The sequence below is a fragment of the Aethalodelphis obliquidens genome, unplaced genomic scaffold (assembly GCF_003676395.1).
Source record: "Aethalodelphis obliquidens isolate GAN/ISIS:26980383/991018 unplaced genomic scaffold, ASM367639v1 scaffold8, whole genome shotgun sequence".
Classification (NCBI taxonomy): domain Eukaryota; kingdom Metazoa; phylum Chordata; class Mammalia; order Artiodactyla; family Delphinidae; genus Aethalodelphis; species Aethalodelphis obliquidens.
Window position 1 is genome coordinate 42783726 of NW_020837952.1, and position 24282 is coordinate 42808007.

The 24282-nt window shown below is 38.8% G+C and overlaps 1 protein-coding gene across 22 annotated transcripts in view; it reads right to left on the reverse strand.

The window, feature by feature from the left end:
- Positions 1–24282, reverse strand: part of ANKS1B (ankyrin repeat and sterile alpha motif domain containing 1B) — a 1179755-nt gene that overhangs the window by 407939 nt on the left and 747534 nt on the right. For 9 of the 22 annotated variants that reach the window (XM_027107292.1, XM_027107291.1, XM_027107289.1 and 6 more), the window contains exon 1: positions 21092–21601. In XM_027107292.1, coding sequence (XP_026963093.1) covers positions 21092–21295 — 204 coding nt within the window. In that variant the 5' untranslated portion in view covers positions 21296–21601. Of the gene's footprint in view, positions 1–21091; positions 21602–21657; positions 21718–21819; positions 21941–24282 lie in introns of those variants that run through there. The other 13 variants (XM_027107272.1, XM_027107271.1, XM_027107270.1 and 10 more) reach the window with 5 other exon arrangements.

Below are 24282 nucleotides of genomic sequence, written 5' to 3' on the forward strand. Positions count from 1 at the left end.
ACGACAGAACAGGGCAGCTCAAAGGGAAGGTGCACTGGCAAACAGAAATCACTTTCATTAAATAAATGAACTAGGAGGAAGAAATAGGAAGAAAGACTTAGAAAAAGTAATGCAGAATTTTATATATATATATAAAAAATATAGTGAACGTTTGAGGGGTGAAGTTAGGTATAAAACCCAGAAGAGGTTATTTTATTTCAAAGGTGAATGGTGGAAGGAAACAAGTGTAGTGGCAGAGAAAAGGGGGTGTTAGAACTTAAAAATAATAATATATATAAAAATAAAAGTAATGCTAACGTACCTGGGCTTGAAAATTGGTGTGTGTCACTTATCTGCTCAGAGCCTTAGTTTGCTCATCTACTACAGCAGAGTTATTAACGTCTACCTCAGAAAGACGTTGTGGGGATCGAGTGAAATAAAGCACAGGAAGCAGCCACTCAGAGCAGGTCAGGTAGCTCTATTTTTAAAAATCATTGTTCGAGGCTGAGGAATGGTATTTCAAAGAGGACTTGGGGCTGAAGTTTAAGCTAAAATTCCTTGAAAACTGAGCATTGTCTTACTTCAGTCTGTATGACAGACTCTAGGTCCATCTACCTCACTACAAATAACTCAATTTCATTTCTTTTTATGGCTGAGTGATATTCCATTGTATAGTCTGTCATACAGAGTGAAGTAAGTCAGAGAGAGAAAAACAAATACAGTATGCTAACACATATATATGGAAACTAAAAAAAAAAAAAGGTTCTGAAGAACCTAGGGGCAGGACAGGAATAAAGACACAGACATAGAGAATGGACTTGAGGATATGGGGAGGGGGAAGGGTAAGCTGGGATGAAGTGAGAGAGTGGCATGGACATATATACACTGCCAAATGTAAAATAGCTAGCTAGTGGGAAGCAGTCGCATAGCACAGGGAGATCAGCTCGGTGCTTTGTGATCACCTAGAGGGGTGGGATAGGGAGGGTGGGAGGGAGGGAGACGCAAGAGCGAGGAGATATGGGGATGTATGTATATGTATAGCTGATTTACTTTGTTATAAGGCAGAAACTAACACACCATTGTAAAGCAATTATACTCCAATAAAGATGTTAAATAAAACCCCCAAAACTGAGCATTGTTATGTTTTCTTTGTGTATTTATTTCAGTTTTTCATGTCTCCTAAGTAGATGGTATCATGATAATATGCACCTGAGTACATGTGCCATAGCAATTTTTAGTTGTAGCTCTTTCAGGACAAAATTGGGAAGCATCCCTTTCCTTCAAATAACTTCTCCATCTGTGCTTTTAACAAAGCCTTCTATGATATTTACTCATTTCCTCTCCTACACAGTCACAGTACTGTCGGCCTCATAACCTCTCGCTCGTTTCTCTTCTCTCCCCTTAGTTCAAGATGTTGCTGCAAAAATAATATTCCATGCCCACAATAATGTTTACAGCAGTCCATCGATATTTTCTGAGTTGAGTGTGTCATCACCTCCTTCAGGACTCCAAGGCAAGAACAGCTAGAAACGTTGTGGTGTAATGAGAGATGCCTAAAAGTCAATTTACTCCAGGCTACCTTTACTATCTTAGAAGAAGGATGTCAAATTGCTGCAGAGACTCTGCTTCTCCATGTCTCCCTGTCCTGACGTTGGGACAATAATAGCAATGATGACGACTAACACTGGAGCTTGCTGTTCCAAGTGCTTTACGTACCTGGACTCACAAATTTTATCTTAACCCTGTGGGGTTAGTATGCAGTTATTATGCCTCTTTCCACATGTGGAAACTGAAGCACAGAGACATTAAGAAACTCACCCAAGGTAAGATAGCTTACAAGTCTCAGGGCTGGTATTTGAATCTAGGCAGAGTCTACCCTTTTAATCATCGCACTGTGGTACTTCTCTATGGTAGAAATATCTGGGCTCCTTTAGGCACTGTGGCTGGATGATATTATTACTGCTTTTTAGAGGCAACTGCTCTTTCCTCACTTGGTACCATTTAATGAATAAAGTAGGAACATGTGACTGTGACCCTGGCTTCCATTTTAAGATGTGTACTGAGGCCACTGGTTTATCTTTTTTCCTCTTAGATCCCAGTGAAGATCTGGAAAAGGAATAAAAATGTCTTGATCTCACAACAATGAAGATAACTGGCAAAAAGCTATATGAGTATGAGAGGTCTCAATAAGTCTCCAGAAGTCAGAAAAAGCCTGGGAAAGCAGTGGATGGTGCAGTGAGATGGAGGTAGCTTTAGCGTGGGGGGTTCCCAGAATCAAAAAATGAGCCCAATGGATGACTTAAATCGACATTTATCCAAAGAAGACATACAGATGGTCAACAAACACATGAAAAGATGCTCAACATCACTAGTTACTAGAGAAATGCAAATCAAAACTACAATGAGATATCACCTCACACCAGTCAGAATGGCCATCATCAAAAAATCTACAAACAATAAATGCTGGAGAGGGTGTGGAGAAAAGGGAACCCTCTTACACTGTTGGTGGGAATGTAAATTGATACAGCCACTATGGAGAACAGTATGGAAGTTCCTTAAAAAACTAAAAATAGAACTACTATATGAACTAGTAATTCCACTACTGGGCATATACCCTGAGAAAACCATAATTCAAAAAGACACATGCACCCCAGTGTTCACAGCAGCACTATTTACAACAGCCAGGACATGGAAGCAACCTAAATGCCCATCAAGAGAGGAATGGATAAAAAAGATGTGGAACATATATACAATGTATTATTACCCAGCTATAAAAAGGAACAAAATTGGGTCATCTGTAGAGATGTGGATGGACCTATCGAGTGTCATACAGAGTGAAGTAAGTTATAAAGAGGAAAACAAATATTGTATATTAACGCATATATGTGGAATCTAGAAAAATGGTATGGCTGACCTTATCTGCAAAGCAGAAATAGAGACACAGGGGTAGAGAACAAACGTATGGATACCCAGGGGGAAAGGGGTGGGGTGGGAGGAATTGGGAGATTGGGATTGACAGATATACACTATTGATACTATGTATAAAATAGACAACTGAGGAGAACATACTGTATAGCACAGAAAACTACTTAATGCACTGTGGTGTCCTAAATGGGAGGGAAATCCAAAAAGGAGGGGATATATGTATATGTATGGCTAATTCATTCTGCTGTGCAGTAGAAGCTAACATAACATTGGAAAGCAACTATACTCCAATAAAAATTAATTTAAAAAAAAGGAGCCCAAGTCACCCACTGGAACCCCAGAGGTTTCAACCTGAGAGAAGGAAGGAAGGACGAAGGAAGAGTTTGGGGTATGGACAGAAAGTGGGGAAAAACCAAAGGTCTACATCTGGAACAATTGCCTTCCTACCCCAATGCACATTCTCTCTCTCTCTCTCTCTCTCTCTCTCTCTCTCTCTCTCTCTATGTACACAGAGCTTCCAGTTTGCCTTTCCATTGCCTCTTCCTGAAATGTGAACGGAAAACCATAAACTACCAGTCATGGATGGAGTATATAGTATGACTGAGAAAGATCAAATTAAAAACAAAGCACAATAGAAGAACTAACTCTAGAGATAATTTCAAGAAGAGAATTTCAAAATAAAAACAACTAACCTCAAACTGGTATCCCTTGACAGGTTCAAAACGATGTTACATATAAGGAAAAAGAAAAGGGTGCCATGAAAAAGTAATAGAGAAGAAGAAAGGGCTTTGGGAAGGTAAACATATTATTGCCAAAATTAAAAAAAATCAATTTAAAGATTGAACTCAACCTCTTAGAATATAAGATAAAAATAGAAAGAGATGGTAAATATGAGAGAAAGGATAAGAGACATTGAGAAATGGTTGAGGAAATCCAGTATTTGGCTAACAGGAGTTTACAAAAAGGCAAGAGAGAAGATGAAGGAATAGGAATAATCAAAGAAATAATGGAAGAGGATGTCCCACTTTATATTTAAAGTGCCTAAAAAGTGTTGAACAGATGAAAAAGACACCCACTTAGACACATGTTCGTCACATCAGGACACCAAGGATAAAAAGAAGATCCTGAAAATTTCCAGAGAGGGAAAAAGGTCATCTGAAAAGGGACCAGATCAGACTTCTCCACAACCACATCGAATGCTACAAGAGAAAGGAGCAACGCCTGCCAAGCTCTGAGAAAAATCAGATTCAGTCTTGAATTGCATACTAAACCACAATATTAATCAGCCATGGGGGCAGAACCTAGACATTTTTAGATTCACAAGGGTTTAAAAGTTCACCTCTCAGTTTTTTCTTTTTTAAAAGGTTATTTCTTCTTTATTTCTCAGTTATTTCTTTTTTAAACAGTTATTTGAGTGCATGCTCCAGCAATATGAGAAATCAAATCGAGAGAGAGGGAAACAACCAAGAAACAGTGGATTGAATTCAGAGGTGCAAGGAAGAGAACCCCAGAATGATGAACATGAGGCAGTCCCACAGAATGAGTGCAGCTTGGGACAGGAAGACTTGGCGACATGTTCCTGGGAAAAAGGAGGTCCAAAAAATAAACAGTATGATGGAAACTGTGGAAAAACCAAGGACAAATAAAGGCAGAAATGCAAGAGAATGGAAAAGCAATCAGGAAAAAGGAAACAATGATTAGACAGGAAACTGCCAGGAAAAAGGAAACAATTATTAGAAATAAATGGAAGGTAAGTTCTAGGATAGCTCTCATGTTTCTAGCTGAGATAACTGCATGAATAGTATGTTTCCTGGCTGTCATCATGACGTCCAACCTCATCACGGTTGGAGTAGGAGCCCAGGTACGGGGTTTTCGTCCCTGATAAGCATTTCCATACCCACAAGTGGCATGAAGGTGAAGAAATACTGGACTTCAACGTACTACTGCAAGCTTGGACAACAGGAGAGGGCTTCAGCAGGGACCACCAGAGAGCACAGCTTCCTCCCCCATTTTCCTGGCCACACCTGGGTCTCTAGTATTATGTGGTGACAATAGAGACAATACTGATGACAGTGGAATTTCATGCTGGCACTGGCATGGAGTCAAAACTAAGTTGATTTAAAACATAAAAAGAAGTGGTATTTCAGAGCATCTGACTTTGTGGGCTATGATTTAATCTGCAAATCTATTGGGAACGAGGGCACATAGGAGAGAGAAGAGATGATGGTATAAGTGAGCTAAATACTCATCTCTTATATCAAGATGTCAGTTAATGATATCTAAAGCTGAGGAGCCAGAAATAAGGGCATATGCATATCACATGGGGATAACCTCCCGGAAGACTAAGTATAGAAACATTTAAGGTGTCCGCTTCTGGAGAGCGGGGCCAGGAGTGGGGCTAAGAGGGTAGGAAATGGTTTGCATTTACGTTTTATTTGTACGTTTGTTTTGATCTTTAATATATATATATATGTATTATTTCGAAAAATCTTTTAAAATGTGTGTTCTCTTCTGTCAGTCCTACTGTCTGGATTCCCTTGCTGCTGTGTAGTTGTTTAAATTGTCCTCATGTCTATCGTAAACCATCTTCTGGAAGAGGGTGAGGTAATAAATCAAATAATTAACCAGTCACGGACATCCACTCGTCCATTTGTTAAACCTCTTCCTCTTTTTCATTTCCAAGAGTGCTCTCTAGGACACAAGGGAGGAGGACCCTAGTTAGTGCTGTGGTTGTCTTGGTTGTGGGGTAACAGGAAGCAGAGGAGCCTTAATTTTTAGTATTTAGACTTCAGCTCTGAAGACTGCTATCGAAATGGGGTGAACTCTGATTAAAGCTTTTAAAGTGCACTGTTTTCCCTGAGCTAAAGAACGGTCTTCTGAATTAGTATCAGTAAAATGCTTTTCAGTGGGATCTCTGACACCAGAAGTCGCCACTGACGCCAATGTAATTAGCATCCCTGGACTCGGCCTTGCCAGGCAGCATAGATAATCACCTACAACGACAGGCTGATGATTAGCCATTGAGTGCTCACTGGGCGGTCCTGTAGGGGTGACAGGGAGAAGACCCTGCAGTGACCTTTCCTTAAGGCACTCCAAACGACGAGGGCTGAGGGTGCAGGGGGAGAAGGAAAGCAGATATTCACATGCACCAAAAGACAGAAAGAAATAAACACATCATCCTCAGTTACACAGAGAGGTCTCTGTACATCCAAGTTGGAGTGGAATAAAAATGGTCTCTTCCCCACCCGGCCCATGTTGACCTCTCTGATTTTATGTGTGTTACCTCTTTTTGGTTTTGCCCCCTGCTCGCCAACTGGAGCCAGACACCACCAGATATCCCTCTTTGTGCCTCCATGATAATTACATGCTGTTCCACTTGCCTGAAAGGCTGCTCTATCACTTAGCCTTTGTCAGGCTGTGAATTTTCCCAATCCGTTAAGAGTTAGTATAAACTTGACCTCTTCTATGGAACCTTTACTGAGTTACTCATTTTGAGGGCCTCCACTATACTCTGAATTAAAGTTCCAATCAGTTACAGTGCTGATTGGAATTTGTCTGTTTTCATGCTTGTTTCTCCAGTAGATTGTAAGCTTCATGAGAGGAGGGAATGGGTATATTATTCATTTCAGCAGAATTGAAATAGTTTATATGAAATACTTAGAACAGTGCCTGAATATAAGCATTATATAAGCATTATTATTATCATTATTGTCAAGTTTTATATTTAGGAGCCCTAGCATAATATCTTCACATGAAAGTGGCAGCTAAGCAAATGTTTCCTCCCTTGAATTCTTGGAACATTTCAAATAAGCTGAGTTTTGGAAATGAGGAGGTCACAGGTGTTTTTGGCAGTGGTCATGATTCCAATGTGAAAGTGAGGATGATTTCTTTAGATATTGGTAACTGAGAGCTGTGAACATCTTTGAAGAAGCAAAGGATGTAACAGGTGAATAAATTCAGTTTTGGAGGATATGAGGATATTCCAGATGATATGAAACTACTAAAAAACATTTGCTATTGGCTTTGAGATAGTATGCTCACCCTCAGAAAGATGGGCTTATTTGGAGAAACACCTAATGTAACTCAAGTAACTTCGTTTTCTTCAGCATTGTCTGGAAATAGAAGGCAAATCAGTCAGACAGATGTTTCCATGCTCATCCTCCCTTGCTCTCTGTATGTGTGATGTGCACGTGTGTGCTGCCATCTGGGTGAGCCTATCTGGGCACAGCAATGGATCATTAAGCTGTCTTTCCATATGGCGCATGTGTAGCATCTGAACCACGATTTCACAAGGTAGGTAATGCTTTAATTCATAGAGACGCTGAATGATCCCTAGGACGGTTGCCAGATCAGTATCTCTTTTGTTCTTTAAACACTATATGCATTTTGCAGTCTCACCACCTTTGTTCATGATTCCATTCAATCTTATATCATTGGTCCCATTTTCACTGTTTACACAATCCTGCCCAAGCCTACTTCCTCCAGAGAGTCTTACCTGATCACTCCAGCTCATCAACATCTCTTCCTTCTCAAGACTTAGAGAGATTCACAGATTCTAACACTCATTTCTCCCACAGTTGTGTTCTATGCTGTGAAAACATTTGTCCTTTATCGCTATTTGAATGTGTATTGCTATTTAGCTGTTAAGTTATGTTAGTCTTCGCTCCCTGAGTAGACTGTAGTATCTTTAACAGGAGCTTGTAAGTATGCCTCTCTGTAGTCTCTACCACAATTAGCACAGTTTGATGAGTATATTTGGTACTCAATAGGTGTTTCCTTAGGAATGAATGGATAAACCTCCCAGGAGTCCATTCAGAAAGATGTTCCTGGGATCCCCTTCACAAATGCTCATTTACTTTCCACTTTAGTTTGTCAACACATGTTAAAGGATAAAAGATGCATATCTGAAACATAAATTTATATTGTAAAATGCTACCGTCTTCAAAGTCTGCATTGGTTAATACACTTCATAGTATTTGTTAATGTACTTTATAGTCTGGATGCAAGTTTAGGTTAGTTATCCTTGAGAACAAAGCTACAAGACTCTAGAGTATTCAAATATTCTCATAAAAATTAATTATCACAATTTGATCAACCATAATTAAGGGAACATTTTATTGCTGTGAGCAGGTGGGTGTCCTTGAGTATGTTTCTTAAGGAAAGCACTAAATGCAATCTAGTTCCTTGGAAGTCCCGTTGTACTCTGCCATTGGCATACACTGCTGCGTGGCCATTAAACCTGAAAGGCTCAGTTCTTTGAGTGTACGTGCAGTTGATTAATCAAGATCTGTGATGAGTAAGTGTGAATTACAATGACATAACTTTCCGACATCCTTTAGAGTTATTCAACATAAGGTCACTGAGATAGGTTGGTTGTGGGTATTTCGGTGTTCCTAGCGTAATTCACAGAAGCGTTTCCTTTGTATCCAGTGTATTAGGAGGGCAAGAGCAATGAGGCCTTTTGGCAATTTCTGAGCATCACTGTGCTGTCAGTAATTCCAAAGTGGCTTGCCAGCTAAATGGAACAGGCACCCTTGTCACCATCATGATTCGTTGCCTACTGAAAGCACGCAGCTAGCCTTAAGTAGCCTTAAGCTACCTCTCACCACAGTCCTGTGAACCAGGCAGTGCTATCTCCTGTTTGTATTTGGGAAACTGATGCCCATGGAGGTTAAATGACTAATGCACAGTCTCACACCACGTAGAAGGAGTCAAAGTATGAAAGCAATTCTGTAGCTTAGAGCACAGTTGTCTTTCCAATTCCTATTGAGCATAATGATTACAAATCTCAAACAAGCCCTCAACATGGCCCTGTAATTCTACTCCATTTTCCTTGTAAATTCTTTCCCACTTTTTGAAATTACTCTTTAATATCTTCTCTACCTTCAAATCTTCCACACCAATGTGTCATAATTTGCTAGAAAATATTAGAAACCATTGGAGGGAACATACCTCTATATTCTCATCATCTTATATACAAATCATTATAGTACCCATTATCTCTGTCTTCCCTCCTATTACAATAGGAATGTCCCCATCAAAGACAATTCTTCCATTTGTCCCTGGATCCCAACACCTCTCACTTTTATTCATTCAGTCAATCTCTCTTTCTTCTCCAGTATCAATAACTCCCTTTCTACCTAATCATTCAATTTAGTAGCCAAACGTGACTCTAGTCTCTCCTGTTTAAAAAATCCTCCCTTTGACACCCAAATCACCCTTTAGCTACTTGCTTATTTCTGTGTTCCCATGCTCAGCAAAACTTCTTTCAAGAGTTGTCTACTCTACCACTTCTTCAATCCAATGCAATATGGCTTCTGTGCCTTTTATTCCACAGAACATGCTCTTGTCAAGTTCTCAGTGGTCTCTATGTTGTCAAATCCAGGGGTTACCTTTCTAGCCTCATCTCACTTCATCTCTCATCATCAATCTATCCAACTGATCACATTTTGTGGGACAAGTTTTTGGGGAAAGATCATTCCACTTTTAGATACTTTGAGGGCTCAGTACAATATAGGAAGTAGAAAACATTTGCCTTTGTTAGTATAAGTGGAGTCACCTAAGGTGAATGTGTGGAGTGAGAAGAGAAAAGGGAAAGGGCTGAACACTAGGGAACAGGCAGAGGCAGGGGGAATCTACAAAGGAGCCAGAGGAGGGGTGGTTGCTGGGGTAGGAGATGCCAAGGAGGAAAAGAGTGGTCGGCAGAAACAAAGACCACAGAAATATGAAGTAAATAAGGCCTGGAAAGAGTGTATTGTATTTGGCAATTAGTAGTTCATTAGTCACCACTTAAAAATAAGTTCAGGATGCTGACAGAGGCTAACTGTATTGAGGCCTGACCGTATTGAGTAGAAGGGGAAGCCAGGAAGTGTAGACATTTCTTATGAGAAGCTTGGCTGTGAACAGAAGAATAGTAAGCAGGAGAAGCATCTAGAGAAGACAAAGCATTGACGGAGGGTTTTGAAAAAAAATCAGGTTATATCTGAGCTTGTTCAGAGATTGCAGAGAAAAAGGTTTACCCAATGTCACACCATTTATGCTAGAACTGAAAGTAGAATTTATTTTGTCTCTCCCATTAATTGAGATAATATATATGTAAGAGTTTTAAAGACTATGAAGTATGATGAGAATTTAATATGGTATTTTCATTTCTGCTATATCATAACTACTTACCAGGAAGTAAGTGCATTACATTTTTTAAACTATATAACATTCCCTTCATCTCATTTCCCACCAAAAGAACCTCACTGTTATTCATTCAGCAGTTTTTAAATGATTGAACTGGTATGAATGGCCTTTTGTGTGCTTCCTTGTGAGGGATTTATGAAGTGGGTGTTGGCCAACCTGCATGTTTCTGTTCACCTTTTCTGAGCTGACAACTGGATGGGTTATATAGCTATGTAGGCCTGATGAATACCAAATGCTCAGCTCCTTCTTCATGCGGATGCCTCTTTCTGATTAAAAAAATGAGCAGTATAACTCCTGTCAAAGAAAAACTTGAGATATTTTAGATTCTAGGCCTCCTAAGTCTAAGATCTCCTTCAAAACTCTGGAAGGACAACTCTGCCAGCCATCTAAACAGACATTGGCTTATAAACCCAAGATGTTCCACAATGCTTTGGATATGAATCTTAATCATTTTTTCTCAGTCTGACAGAAGGTAAAAGTTTAACCATCTGAAATTTAATTCTGTGGACTCAAGGGCAGAAATCAATGACCTGATATTCAGAAGCCTATGTTAATAATTCATTGCATTTTTCTCTCCTCCTAATATGCTTCTATAATTTATAAGTAGAGTCATGGGGCTCTTGCTTCTCAATACTCTTTTAGATCATATGCTCTTAAATGCAAGAATAGTTCCCAACATCTATGATGTGTATGGTACACACAGATCGGATTAGGAAGTCGGGGACATGTGAGCAATGACCTGTAAGATGTTGTTACTATGTCTCTCCAGCTTGAGTCTTCTTGTGGATAAGAATTTGTAGCCATTTATAATCATACTCATTACACCTTAGAAAGATTATACTCAAGGGCAAAACATATCTTCCATGAACATTGCTCCTGTTTAATGCAGTGTCTCTTGCATGCATGGAATGACTGCCACTCAGAAGGTCTCATGGTCTGAGGACAGACTTGACCTGCAGGTATACCTTTATTTTTATGACCCTGTGTGTAGCGGTAAGTTTCCTTAGTCTAGACTGCCTACTCTTTGCGTGAGGCAAGGTTTTTCTTCTCTCTTACCTCTCTTCTTGGTTCTCCTCTGAATCATCATTTCCCCCCCCAAGAACAAAAAGTGCTTATGCTACTTTTGTTTCTCCAGAACCCATATTTTCTGAGTTCGCCCACATATGTTGCCCGAGCAACTCTTATTGAAAATGTTTTCCCTTTGGACTCAAATTGACCTGGGTTTGAATCGTGAGTGCTTTGGGCCAGATATTTAATCTCTCAATAACTAACTTTTGTCATTTGTAAAACTGGAATAACACTATATACTTTATAACATTTGTGGGAGAGGGAAATACAATATATGGAAAAAGTATATAACAAGTTCTTGATAAATAGTAGCTGTAATATTAAATTGGTTAAATTTTCTTTCCTTCCTATAAAATACTACTTATTTAATCATCTGTTCCTTTGGGGTGTCTCTGTCAGATAGATATCAACTATAAGGATGGCAAACAAATGAATATTTCTTGTAGATGTGATTTATTTAGGGGTCAACAGAGGCTGCAAAGTAAAATGGAAAGAGTGCATGGCTAGAGAGGTAGGAATATCTTGGTTCTGGCCTTGCTAGTTCTCCTATTAACTAGAAGTGTGACCATGTATATGATTATCCAGGCATGCAAAACTATAAGCTATCAGGAAGATTGCATTTATCATTGATGAAAGAGTAATATCAGATCCTTTACACATTTTAAATTTCATGTAAACCTCAAGTAGATTGACTTTGATTCAATTAAGCAAATATCTACTGAATAACCATTATGGGCTGTGCCTGGCAATGTGAGGGATAATAAACGGAGGATGCATATGCACACATTCTTATTGAGGACTGCTATGGGTTAGATTGTGTCCTTCCCTCAAATTCATACATTGAAGTCTTAACCTCCCAGTACATCAGAATGTGACTTTATTTGAAGACAGGGTTTTTGCAGAGATAGTCTAGTTAAAATTAGGTCATTAGGGTGGACCCGAATGCAGTATGACTGGTGTCCTTATAAGAAGAGGAAATTTGGACACGGACACACACAGAGGGAAGACAACATGAAAATATGGGGAGAAGACAGCCATCTCCAAGCCAAGGAGAGAGGCACAGAACAGATGCTCCCCTCAGAGCTCTCAACCCAACCCTGCTGACATGTGCTGACATCTCAGACTTCCAGCCTCAGGAACTGTGAGACAGTATATTCCTGTAGTTTATGCTATCCAGTTTGTGGTGCTGTATTATGGCAGCCCCAGCAAATTCATATAAGGACCAATTATGTGCCAGTGACTGGGAAAGTAACACTGAACCAGACACTGTTTTTTCTCTCAGGGGAAGAAGTTAGGTAAAGAAGCAGATAATTCAGCCCTGGATGATAAGCAGGGTGCCATGAGAGGCCACTGAAGAATACTTGAGCAATACCAAATCATTTGTCTTAAAGGGTCCCCTTTAAGGAAGGAAACCCTGAGACACATTTTGAAATAAGAGTTACCCAGGCTAAAAATGAGCACAAGAAGGTATTGTTCTGGGCAGAGAACAGTGTGTGCAAAGACATGGATTTGTGAGCAAGTGAGGCACAATTGTAAGACTATAATAATTCAACACACCCAGAGTTTAAAAGAGGTGAAAGGTGAAGCTGAAGGGCTGGGCAGGGTCCAGATCAGTAGAGGAAGTCTCCACAGAGCGAGGTAATTTATCAAGAAACAGGGAATGAGTCTTTCTTGAACAGGGAATCAGGAGGAGATAGGCTATGTTAGGTAGAAGGGAAATCACACAAAACATGAAGGTATGTATTTGGCAGTGAGAGTCCTGGTCTTGGAAAAACAGAGATCCTCTTGAGAAGTCGTGCGGAGGAGGTAGAAAGGTAAGGAGAAGTAAGATAAAGAGGTCCCTCAGAGGACCAGAAGTACGACAAACCAGGAGGGCTTGGAGGGCAGGGCCCGTATCCTGTTCAGTGTCTGCAATCTAACAGGGGCTCTATAGACATTTGCTGAGTGAACGAAGGGAGGAATGGTGCAACAGTGTGGTTTTAGTGAATTGAGTGGGAACTTCTAAGTCAAAGCAGTTTAGTTTTAAAATCTAGGTGCTGCTGGGGAATTTTAAAAACTTTTTGAGTCTCATTATCTTCGTTATTAGTATGGGGGTACTAATACTTACTGATAGGGATATGGTGAGAATTACATGGGATAATTTATATGAAACTAAATAAGACTTAACAATGCCATCTGATCAATATTTATTGAGAAGCTACTTTACACCAGGCTTTAGGAATACAAAGATAAATAAGACCCACTCTCTGTCTCTAAGGATCTCACTTTCTAGGGTGGAAGGCAGACATCTGAACAGATAACATAATTGCAATGAAATATAATAAGGCCTACCTTAGGCTAAGAAAAGGATGCCAGGAGTGCACAGAGAAGGGGCAGTCATGTAAGCCAGATGACAGAATGGCATTAGGGAATACTTCCTGGAGGAAGTGGCGCTTAAGCTCAATCACGAACAATGCTGCACAGTGAGGTGAAGAAGGAAGAGAAAGGAATTCCAAACAGAGGGAATAACAGGCTTCCTCTGCAGCTGTGTTCTTCTAGTTCCTATGCCTGTACTGTTCCCTTGCTGAAAATATACTCCAGTCTGACTGATAAGAGCAAAAACACCCTCTTTGCTCTTGTCAGACTCCTGAAGGCTGGATCTTGCTCTGAATTTCCTCAGCTATTGGCTGGGTTCTCTGTAAACCAAACAGGCTTTCAGGGACCTTGCTGGAGCCGCCTGCCTGATTCCTTCCTCACTTTCTCCTTTCTTCCTTTCCTTCATCCTTCCTCCTTTCATTAAACATTTACTGTGTCTACATGTGTAAGCCAGGGGTTGTACCTGGAGATATAGAGGATCAAAGCATATTTCTAACTCTCAAATCATATTTCTAAGTCAAGTGCAAGGTAGCAGCAAATGATGGCCTATTGACTAGATCTTCCTGTTTTTTTGTAAATAAAGTTATATTTGAATACACCCATTTATTTGTGTATTGTCTATGGTCACTTTCATGATACAATAGAAGTGTTGAATAGTTGAAACAGAGACCATATGTCTTTCAAAACCTAAAATATTTACTATCCGGCCCTTTATAGAAACAAGTTTGCTGAGTCCTGTTCTAGTGTTTGTGTGGGGCAGAGGTGGTGGGGTAGCTGGACAAGTAAACTGGTGATATGGTGCAGCAAGGTGGGGAAGAAGGGCTCCTAACCCATACCTGGAAGGTCAGGGAAGAAGTGACAGTTAAAAGAAGTGACAACTAGGCTAAGAACTAAAGGGTAAAAGGAATTAAGAGGGGAAGGAAGATCATTCTCAGCAGAGACAACAGCATGTGCAAAGGCCAGGCAATGAAAGAAAAAAGCAGTTCTAGACAACAGTAAAGAGAGGAAATGATAACAGATGAGGCTGGAAAATAAGTTGGGTCAGGAAGGTCAGAAAGGTCATTTCCTGAGTATGAAAGCCATATTAAGAATTGTGTAAATATAATGTCCCTTAGGGAACTGAGAGTCATTGAAAGATTTTAAGCAGAGTAGTGCTAGAGCAAATGTGTGATTTAGAAAGATCACCTTGGAGTGATCACTCTGCAGTAACATTTAACACTTGTTGGACATTTATTCTATGCAAGGTCTGTGCTAAATGTGTGGTACACATACATGTATATGGAAATGTTTACTGAGTAGCTAGACGGTATTGGATGCCAGGTAGAAAGAGGTGAAGAGTAGGGGCAGCTACAGATCTATGAGAACCAATGATCTCCCCGATGGATGGACAAGTTGAGCACCACCCACCTTTAGAGGCAGGAGGAGGAAGGGGAACAGGAGTGACTGGAAAGGTCAGTGTAATGTCACAGAACCCAAACAAACTTTAGTGAGGGAATAAATACCAATAGGGAGCAGACAGTGAGAATCAGACATTGAAAGAGGCCAAAGAGAAATGAAGTGAGAAGAGAAAGGGGTGGGGGTGGTAATTTATCAAGAAACAGGTTACAGCTGACTTAAAAGAGAACAAACTGAGTGGAAGGGCTGGGACGCAGGCTGGGTTACAGAAGTAAAGGACGTGACTGGAAATGAGACAACAGAGGTCATTGCCACTGTTTGAGAAATCTGTCCATTTCTCAAGCAATGAAAAATGATTGTGGCTGGATTTCTTAAAATTAGTCTGTAATTCAGCAGTTTTAGCAAGTTTTTAAATTCACGAAGTAAATTCCTCATCCCAGAGATCTGGTCATTTGATTCAATACTGGATATCAAATTATGCAAATATGGTACATGACTAAATTAAAGGCCATTTCATGTGAGCATTAGTTAGGGATGGTAGCTATAGTACTGAATTATTAGAAAATGGGGCAGCATAATTTAATGCTTAAATATGTAATCAGAGTAACTTGCAGGTGGAAGAAAAGGCTCTTTTGTCCTTCGTGTCACCAGATTAGAATTGTGGCTACTGTTTTTTCTGAAGGCCATTCATCCTTCTCAGATGGCCATGCCTGCACATGCCCTCATTTCTGAGTTTTCTGCCGCACAAGCAATCTTCCAGGGCTAATGAGAGCTACAAGAACAATTAATAGCTCTGCCAGCACCAGTATCGTACCCTGCATTTTTAAAGAGCTCAAAATATTAAATAACAAGTCCAAAGAACATCTCTCCTGGACCTCTCATTACATTGATTTTACAGGTGAGTAAACTGAATCATACAGAAGTGAGACAGTGGGCGCGAGAAGTCTTACTTCAGTTGTCTCTCACGCCACTGTGAGGCTGTTGCCTGTTACATTTGTAATTAAGCTGTTGTCTAGATAAAGAATGACTCCCTCCTGGCTTTGACTGTTGGTTACCAACAGATTTTAAATGCCAGTTGTTGAAAAAAAAAAATTTTTTTTTCAAAAGTGGGTGTGTAACTACTGGCCTAAATGAGTTTAGAAAATTATAGCTGCACTTTCAATATAAAGCCACCTACTCAACTCAGAGCCTAGCCTGTTTCAGAAGGAAGGCGTAAGGAGTGTGACAGGTATATTTCTCTTATGCCTCTAAATCTCAGTAATTTTATAACATTTTCTTAAACAATATTTGAAACAGGAAAACATCATGGGGGTTATTAGTCTTACCCTTTAGGGACAATTTATTTTTCTGCTTCACAAGTTTAACTTCCTACTTGGATCATGATATGCTGCTAAGATACTCAAAAGGTCATTTTTATCAGGTCAACTGCAAATGGGGCTCTTATTACAGAAAAGTTATTTATAATAGGAGAAAAAAAGTAAGTCTATTAGCATGTAAAATGTACCACAAAAATGAAAAAAGTTTCAATTAAATACTAAAAGATCAATCTTGTTCAAATCTTTGGTTCAAATGGATGACTTCCTAGAGCTCTGTGACTCCACTTCAATGTCTAATAGGCAGTACTCACTTTGACCTTCACTAAGTTCTTTATGAATACTACCTACCCAAGTGTACAAAAATGCTAATTCACGTAGGGCTCCAGGTATTATTTTTATATCTTACTCTGTGCACATTTTGAACATTTTAACAGTGGTTAAAGCACCCCAAGTCAACCTAGACGGCAATTGCTAGAAAACGCAGGAGATGCTAAAAAAAATAAGTTGGTATAATTTCATTCTTCCCCCCTTTTGATTAGAGTTTACAAATATGACTGTTAGCTAGAACATGGTGAGGCTATGGGTCAGTTTTCCAAGTAATATACACTTCTTAATACAGTCTTTGGACTACAAATCTACCATAACACTGCCAGTGTTTTGATGTTATTGGTATCTTTATTTTCCATTACTCCGTGCTATGATAGATTTTACCTCTTCCATTGCCTACTGTAATTTGCTTCTGAAAAAACAATTGCTGGTAAGTAATATGCTGAAGGATGGTGATTATACAGTAGGATGAGGGGCAAGATTCCCATGATGTAGTGTGTGTATACACGTGTGTGTGTGAGCATATGAAGGAATGTGTATGCATTGTGTATGTAAATAATATGATATGTCTGAGAGCAATACTGTAACCTGCTTGAGGTCAAAGACGATATATTGTTTACTGTTATATCCCTAGTAATTAACACTGTCCTTAGCATATTGAAAATGTTTAAGGAGTGTTTGTTGCATGAATGAAAGAAGGGTACTAATGCTCTATGTTCCCACTGGCAAAACAAGGCTTCCAGTTTAAAAATGAGGCCAGAGGTTCATCTACAATAATCTGCTGTGTATCCAGTTTTTATGGGGAGATTTCTACGTACATAACATTATGCTAGGAGTGTGAGAAAGGCAAGGAAATTGAATACACAGAACTTGGACTTGAAGTGCTTCCAGTCTAGTTGGGGAGACAAGATATATACAAGTGAAAACTTAACTCCTAATTCTAGAGAGTGAATCATGGCATGCCAAATGTTATTTTTCATGCCAAATACAACCACTATATGAGATCAGAGAAAAGAGAGGCTGCTAAGGACTGGAGTCCTTAAGAAAAGCTATACAAACTGGGTAGAAACGGAGTTAGATCTTAGAGGATAAAAGACAGAGGGGAAGGAAAGGAAATAGCTGTGAGGGTTGAGGGAGAGTACAAATGAGCAGATCAAGACAAGAATCGATATTAATAGTTTGAGACAAATTTTAGGAAGCAGTCATCAGACTAGGAAAAGACATGATGATCGAAACATATATAATAAGAAAGCAAATCATCATGGGCATTTTGTACAATAATCACTTCATACTTAAACTCCTTAGTGAAAAGAAAAAAGGTAATGTTGAAACAGACACATTCTATATGTGGCAAAGTTGGGGAAAACAGGTGGGATGTCAGAGGACCATGGTGGCATTCCCAGAGGCTAGTGAGTAGAAGGTAGACATGCCTAACTAGACGGGAGCTGATGATATATGACATCAGAGGGAATGAACAGGTAGAGTGGGGCCTGGATAAGTCTTTAGACAAAGGGTTTCTGTGTTGAAGTTTCAGACTTTTGATTGCAACATAGATCTGACTTTCCCAAAGTCTTAGGTGACCAGATGTACTTTTGTAGCTGTCCTTTGTACCAATTTCCATTTATTTTACATTTTTAAGGCTACAAAAATGTCAATACTGTGTACAAAACTATTCTGCAAACCACGACCAGTTACATAAAGAAAAAGTTTGGAATTCTGACTTTCAGATATTTTTTAAAAATTGACACATCAATAAAATCAAGAATAAGTGTTAAGAGCCCAAAGGAGAAGCAATGATTGATAAATATTTTAAAATAAATGGGGGTCTTTCTTTTCTAACCATGCCTAGAAATTGATGTAAGAAATCTTTATTAAAGTTAATCATAGCCATGTGGATAAATCATCCATATATTGTGTTTATGTGTAAGAGTACATAGAACAGAGTAAACAAAAAAAATTTGTAAAGCTTTCAGTAAATACTTTGAAAGTTACTTATGTGAACCCTTTGAAACTCATATTCATGAATGGAATATTGATTAAATGAAAAATTAACTCTTGAGAATATTTCCTAAATAAAATATATCAATGCATGGATGTACTATGATATTTCAACCAACATTAATTATATCCTTTTGATGTCTCTACTGTCTTGTTCTAAAAAGCGAATAAGACCTGCACTACATCATAGTTAATAGGAGTGTGGTGCTTGTTGCTTAGGCAACAGGATGAATAAATGCAGGTCAGAATGTGCTTCAAGAAAAACAAAAGCTAGAATATGATACTGAGTGCAGATTAAGCAAGTCCAACAGATTTTTTTCACCATTAATGAAATCTATTTCTTAAAGTTGGCTGATCATATTAGTGTACTTTAACTAAGTTCATAATTAAATAAATTAGATTATGGAGATCAATAAATAATTTTTATAGAATAGAAATTGATTTTTTTATGATACAAGCAGCAAATAAGTGGTGTACAGCAGCACGTAAAGCGATGATTGGTAACACTTTTATGATTTGCTTCATTTTCATAATTAACTCCTCTGAATGATAACTCAAATTTTTAAAGTTAATTCTGTTTCATGTAGAAAGTATTTGATTATTCTGAATTAACCATGTTTTCTTAATTTCTGAAAAATTATATACAATAATTGGAATTTTAAAAATAAAGACAATAATCTATGGAGAAGATCAGACCTTGGTTTTGTCACATACGTCCAGGATTTTTTGCCTCCTGGATACATTTTGGAGTGCTTATACATATTTCATTCATGAATGTTTTTTCCGATCTCCAAATGCTTATTGGAAACATGTTTGGTTAACCTTTGCATTGGGCTTTCAAAAAGGGATTATATTTACTCAAAAGTGTTTAACATTCAGAGGAAAGTTATGCTGAATTAAAATTTTCCAAGCAGACAATCCAGAGAATCCAAAGACCTACCTAACTTCTCATGGGACCAGAATAAATTTGGACACAGGTTTGAGAAGTGGGAATGAGAGAGTCTTATTTCAAGTAGAGATAAGGAGAAAGAATAAAGACTTATCCAAATGCGCAGTAAATATAACGACAATGAGAAGACTTTCATTCTACTCGATGGTTCCTCTAATTCTTAGTGTCACCTGTTTAGTGTCCTAAGTCTGTCCTAATTCTGCTCAGTCTGTCCTAAGACTCTTATAGCAATTGAAGCAATTTCACTTTTCCCCTATTTTAATACCCACAATATCTGTCTAATCTGTGACAGTATTCTTAAACATGAGAAAAATAACAGTAGCTGCAGGTCTCATTATAAAAACAGCTTCATAAAGAGTTCTATGGATACAATTACATAGAGCTCATATGTCTTACTACATTTATGCAGCTTTAAAAGGAAAAGCTCATGGGGCACACATTTTTGGAGAAGCAGCAGAACTTTAACAGTCTGAATAATTTTCAAATCTACAATAGTCAAGTCAAGCTTGGAGAAAATAATCTCTAATGGAAATAAAAAGACATGCCTAGCTCTCAGTACTGTGTTATCAATTTTGTTACTAATAGGCTTCAGGTGTCAGCCCCAGCATTTTATTTAGACATAGCTATTGATTGTTTCTGCAAGCCATTTTGTGCTACATGCCTATGTTATGTAGCTCTGTCTAAATTTAGGGATCAGTAATATGTGTGACGGGACCTTAAAAGCAAAGAAAGCTAATAAGGACTGTGACGTAGCTTAACAAGGGAAACTGATGAGCACTGGGGGAGGTATGTGAATGATCAGAAAGCTGTATTATGGATCTGCACGTTTCCCCATCCTCCTTTCTCACCTATATTCGTCGCAGTGGGAAGTTTGCACATATCAGGTTTAGATTGCAGGCAGACCAGTATTCAGAAGTACATGAATGTACTTAGTCCATCAGCCTCTCTTTCTACATATTGACAGTTAATTGATGGAAGTGTTTGTTTTCTACATAAAGTAATAAACAATACCTTATTGCTCTTCAATCAGCATGTGAAGTAAGTGAAAGCTGTCTATAATAGAACATTTGAATCAGTTTGCTAACGAACTAAAGGTCATCCACACAATTTAAACTGCTTATTGAACAATTACCAGGAAAAAAAATGACCTGCACATCATAAACATAACAAATTGTCTAATTAATTACTAAACGCTGATGCGCAAATGAAATAATGTGTGTTAGGAATCTAGAATTAACTGAAGAGTTCTATAATCTAACTGGGTATTCTGAGATTACAAACCTATAAAAATCACACAAAGAATTACAGGGAGAATATAAATGTTAATCTTCTTTCACTGCCTATAAATAGTACTCTCACCGGTTCATTCATATAATACACATGTATACGGATGCACATAGATCTCATTTCTCAGCAAGTGCCTATATGTTACACAGTAAGTTCAGTCCTAAGGGCATCCGATTTTCTAATGCGGCTACGTATATAAAATTGACCGGTTTTGGTGCAAATCAGGCTGCCTCTGAGCCGTGTAAGACACATAAGAAGCAAAGACAGACAAAAGGCAGCTCCGTGGCCACAGAGAGCATCTTACCATAAACTGCACATTGTCAAATCCATTAGCCATCAGGTGGTTCTCGTACTGAGGTAGCCCAATGCTTTCCAACCATTGTCCCACTGTTTGGACAGGGCATCTGGGTCCTGTAAGAGGATGAAGAGGGAAGCGTTTAAGCAGGGAGTAGCCGTCCACGGGGTAATAGCGGTAGTCCTGGGCTGAGAGGTGGCATTGCCACATCATGCTCCTGGGAAAGTTGCTATCAAAGGAGCCCGCCAGCTTGACAGATTAATGTTCTCAGCGAGAGAGCAAAGTCAGAAGTAAAACATAGTTTGCCAGGCAGGCTGTGGAGTATGACTTGATCCTAGCTCCACATTTCTTACATATTAATCTTTACTACCGACCAGTACGTCACACAGCCCCCAAAACCAGGCAGCAGAAGAAGGCATATCAAGCTGTCGGCTTGGGCTGGTCTGCGTTCTGTGTGATTGTTGGAGTACTCCACAATGAGCAGTGCACGGCCAGCAGCCAGAATTCTTTTTATCAAGTACTCCTACACTCATCAGTATGCAGCTCCATGCTCCTTTTTTATCAAGTACTCCTACACTCATCAGTATGCAGCTCCATGCTCCTTGCTCCCCCTCGCTCGCTCCCCTTCATTACCCAGCCCAGGCTACACCTCGCATTTTCAATAATAGCCATCAGATAAGGCAGATTTTTTTTGTCTGCAAGCTGTAAGCCTGCTGCTGCTGCTTCCTCCTACACACCCATCCAACCGTCAATCTTGAATGATGAGAGCAGTCAAAACAAATGCAGAAAATAGCAAGATTCAAAAGCAAACCAAAGTGCTTAAATCTGAATTGAATCTTCATACGGGTTACACGTTACAGAGCTATTTGTTGTGGAATTTTACGTTTCAAAAGAAACACTAGGAAATGCAAAGCTTTAACTATAGCTTATAGGGGAGCTCCTGACAGGTTCCCTTTTTGCTCTTCTTTCCTTCCCTTCCCTTTCTTTTTTTCTAAATGCAGCACAGATAAATGTTTCTGATCTAAAGCTTTACAGTGTTTGGAGAACAATTATTCTCTTTCTTTACCTTGCTGTATCAAAATGAACCACTCTGAGGTATTTTTTTTTCTTCTTGAATTGCTGCAAAATACAGAAACTGCATCGCAATCTTAAAGTCAAGATAATTCATTTCTCGTTTGCGAGGCTTCTTCCAAACAAAAATATTATTAGGCACAAGAAATCCTTTTCCTCTCTGATATTTATAACCCAGTCTACCAGGGTTGACATTCTAAATTAGCTACAGAGGTAACATTACTGGGTAGAATTTTTTAATAAAGAAGAAGAGCCCTAACCAAAAATAATTTAAGAATAATAGATGTAAATGTGTGAGTTTTACTGAATGGCAGACAGACTAATTTATTTAATAATTGAGAGAAACCAGAGATTAACAATAGAACCCATAGGAATAGATCATGGAACGAACAGACGCTTACTTAAGACTGAGAGAGAACTTGCAGAGAGGTTAGTCTACCCTCTCTCTTAATGCAGGAATCCCTTGTCACAGTGTTCCTGGAAGAATATCATCCAATTTAGGCTTGAATACTGCCTGTAACAGAGCTCTTACTACTTATCAAGAAGCCTCCATTTATTAGAAAGGTATTTTACTTCCTGGCTGACTCCTACTTACTCAATCCAGCTCTGCCTTTGGAGTCACACAGACTGGGAACACTGCCTTTAACACATAAAGTGTTTTAAAAATTAAAGATAACTCTCATCCCCCCAGAACAGTCCTGGCACATAGTAAGTGCTCAGCAAATATTTATTGAATAAATGAAACATGACTTTCCTTCTTTCCCAAAATCTTATCTTTCTTTGTTTCCTTTCTCTTTTGAAGAACATTGTCAACCTCCCTAGCACACAGACGTTAAACTGCAAAACATCTTGCACTCCCCCTCTCACCGCTGACATCAGTTCCCAAGTTCCACTCATCCCTCATCGTAGTATCTCTTGCATCCATTTCCTTGATTCGAATTCCTCTTTCATATTTATGGAACTGACATCTAGTGTGATTTTGCTCTCTTAGTTCAGGTCCACCTAGTGTAATACAACTATGGCCTCTGTGTTCGTCTTCTTACCTCTGATTTTTTAAAATCTAGTTTATACGTGGATGTCGCAATAATCTCTTTAAGACAGTTTTGATTATCACTCCTTATTTAAAAACTCTGGCATGGCTTCAATTGGCTTCAAAATAAACTCCCAACTCCTTTGATGACATTTTGGGGTCTTCATGATTTCTACAAATCCTCTAATTTTATTTCCGTTCCCCCAGTGCTCCAAGCACGTGGGATTACTGGCTCATCTTTAATGGCAGCCTGTAACATACTTGGGTTTCTTTTATTATGTCCCCACATTTATGCCTCTTCTTTGGCTTTGGATCAGATGATATTTCCTTTATGAAACCCTTTCTAGTTCCCCTAACAGGAATGTTTTAAGTGGCATTTACAGACCATCTATTATAACAAATATTTTTTGTCTAACATTATAGTTATTTGTGTACAAGATGTATTTTTAAATGTAGGAATATGTCTTGCTAATATTAAAAGTAGTAAGGATTCTTTATGTACCTGCTAAATCAAATAATGTAATTTTCATTTCACAATCCAAACTATATAAAATCTTCCTAGTTTCAGATTTAAATTTTTTAAAGTCTATCCCAAGTCTCTGAATTTTTTATTTAAAGAAGATATCTAGGTTTTTAAATAGAAACGATTGGGTTCTAGATCTCTTAAGAAGGTCAAAAAGTTTGTAGCAGTTTAGGAATCTGTTTTAAGGAATTCAGGTTGCTCAATATTACCTATATGAGAAGTTGATAGCAAGACACTATTTGTCCTTGGCCAGCTCTAAAGCTGGTACACGGTGGAGTTAAAGGTAGGCGCCAATTACAGCCTCTCCTAGGGTCACATCCACATTGTTCCTCCTGATCATTTTAAGCTATGAGTAGGTGGATAAGCTACACAAAGATCGAGCAAACATGACAATAATTTTTTGGTTTGGTAAAGCATATGCTGATTGGCCAGCTCCTCAAATCTCATCTCATCTCCTAAGATGCAAACCAGGGACCAAGTACCTAGAAGAGTGCTACACACATTCTAGGCATTAAATTGCCTTTGTTAAATGAATGAACACATGACATTGGAAATGGCTTTCATGAGATTTTCATT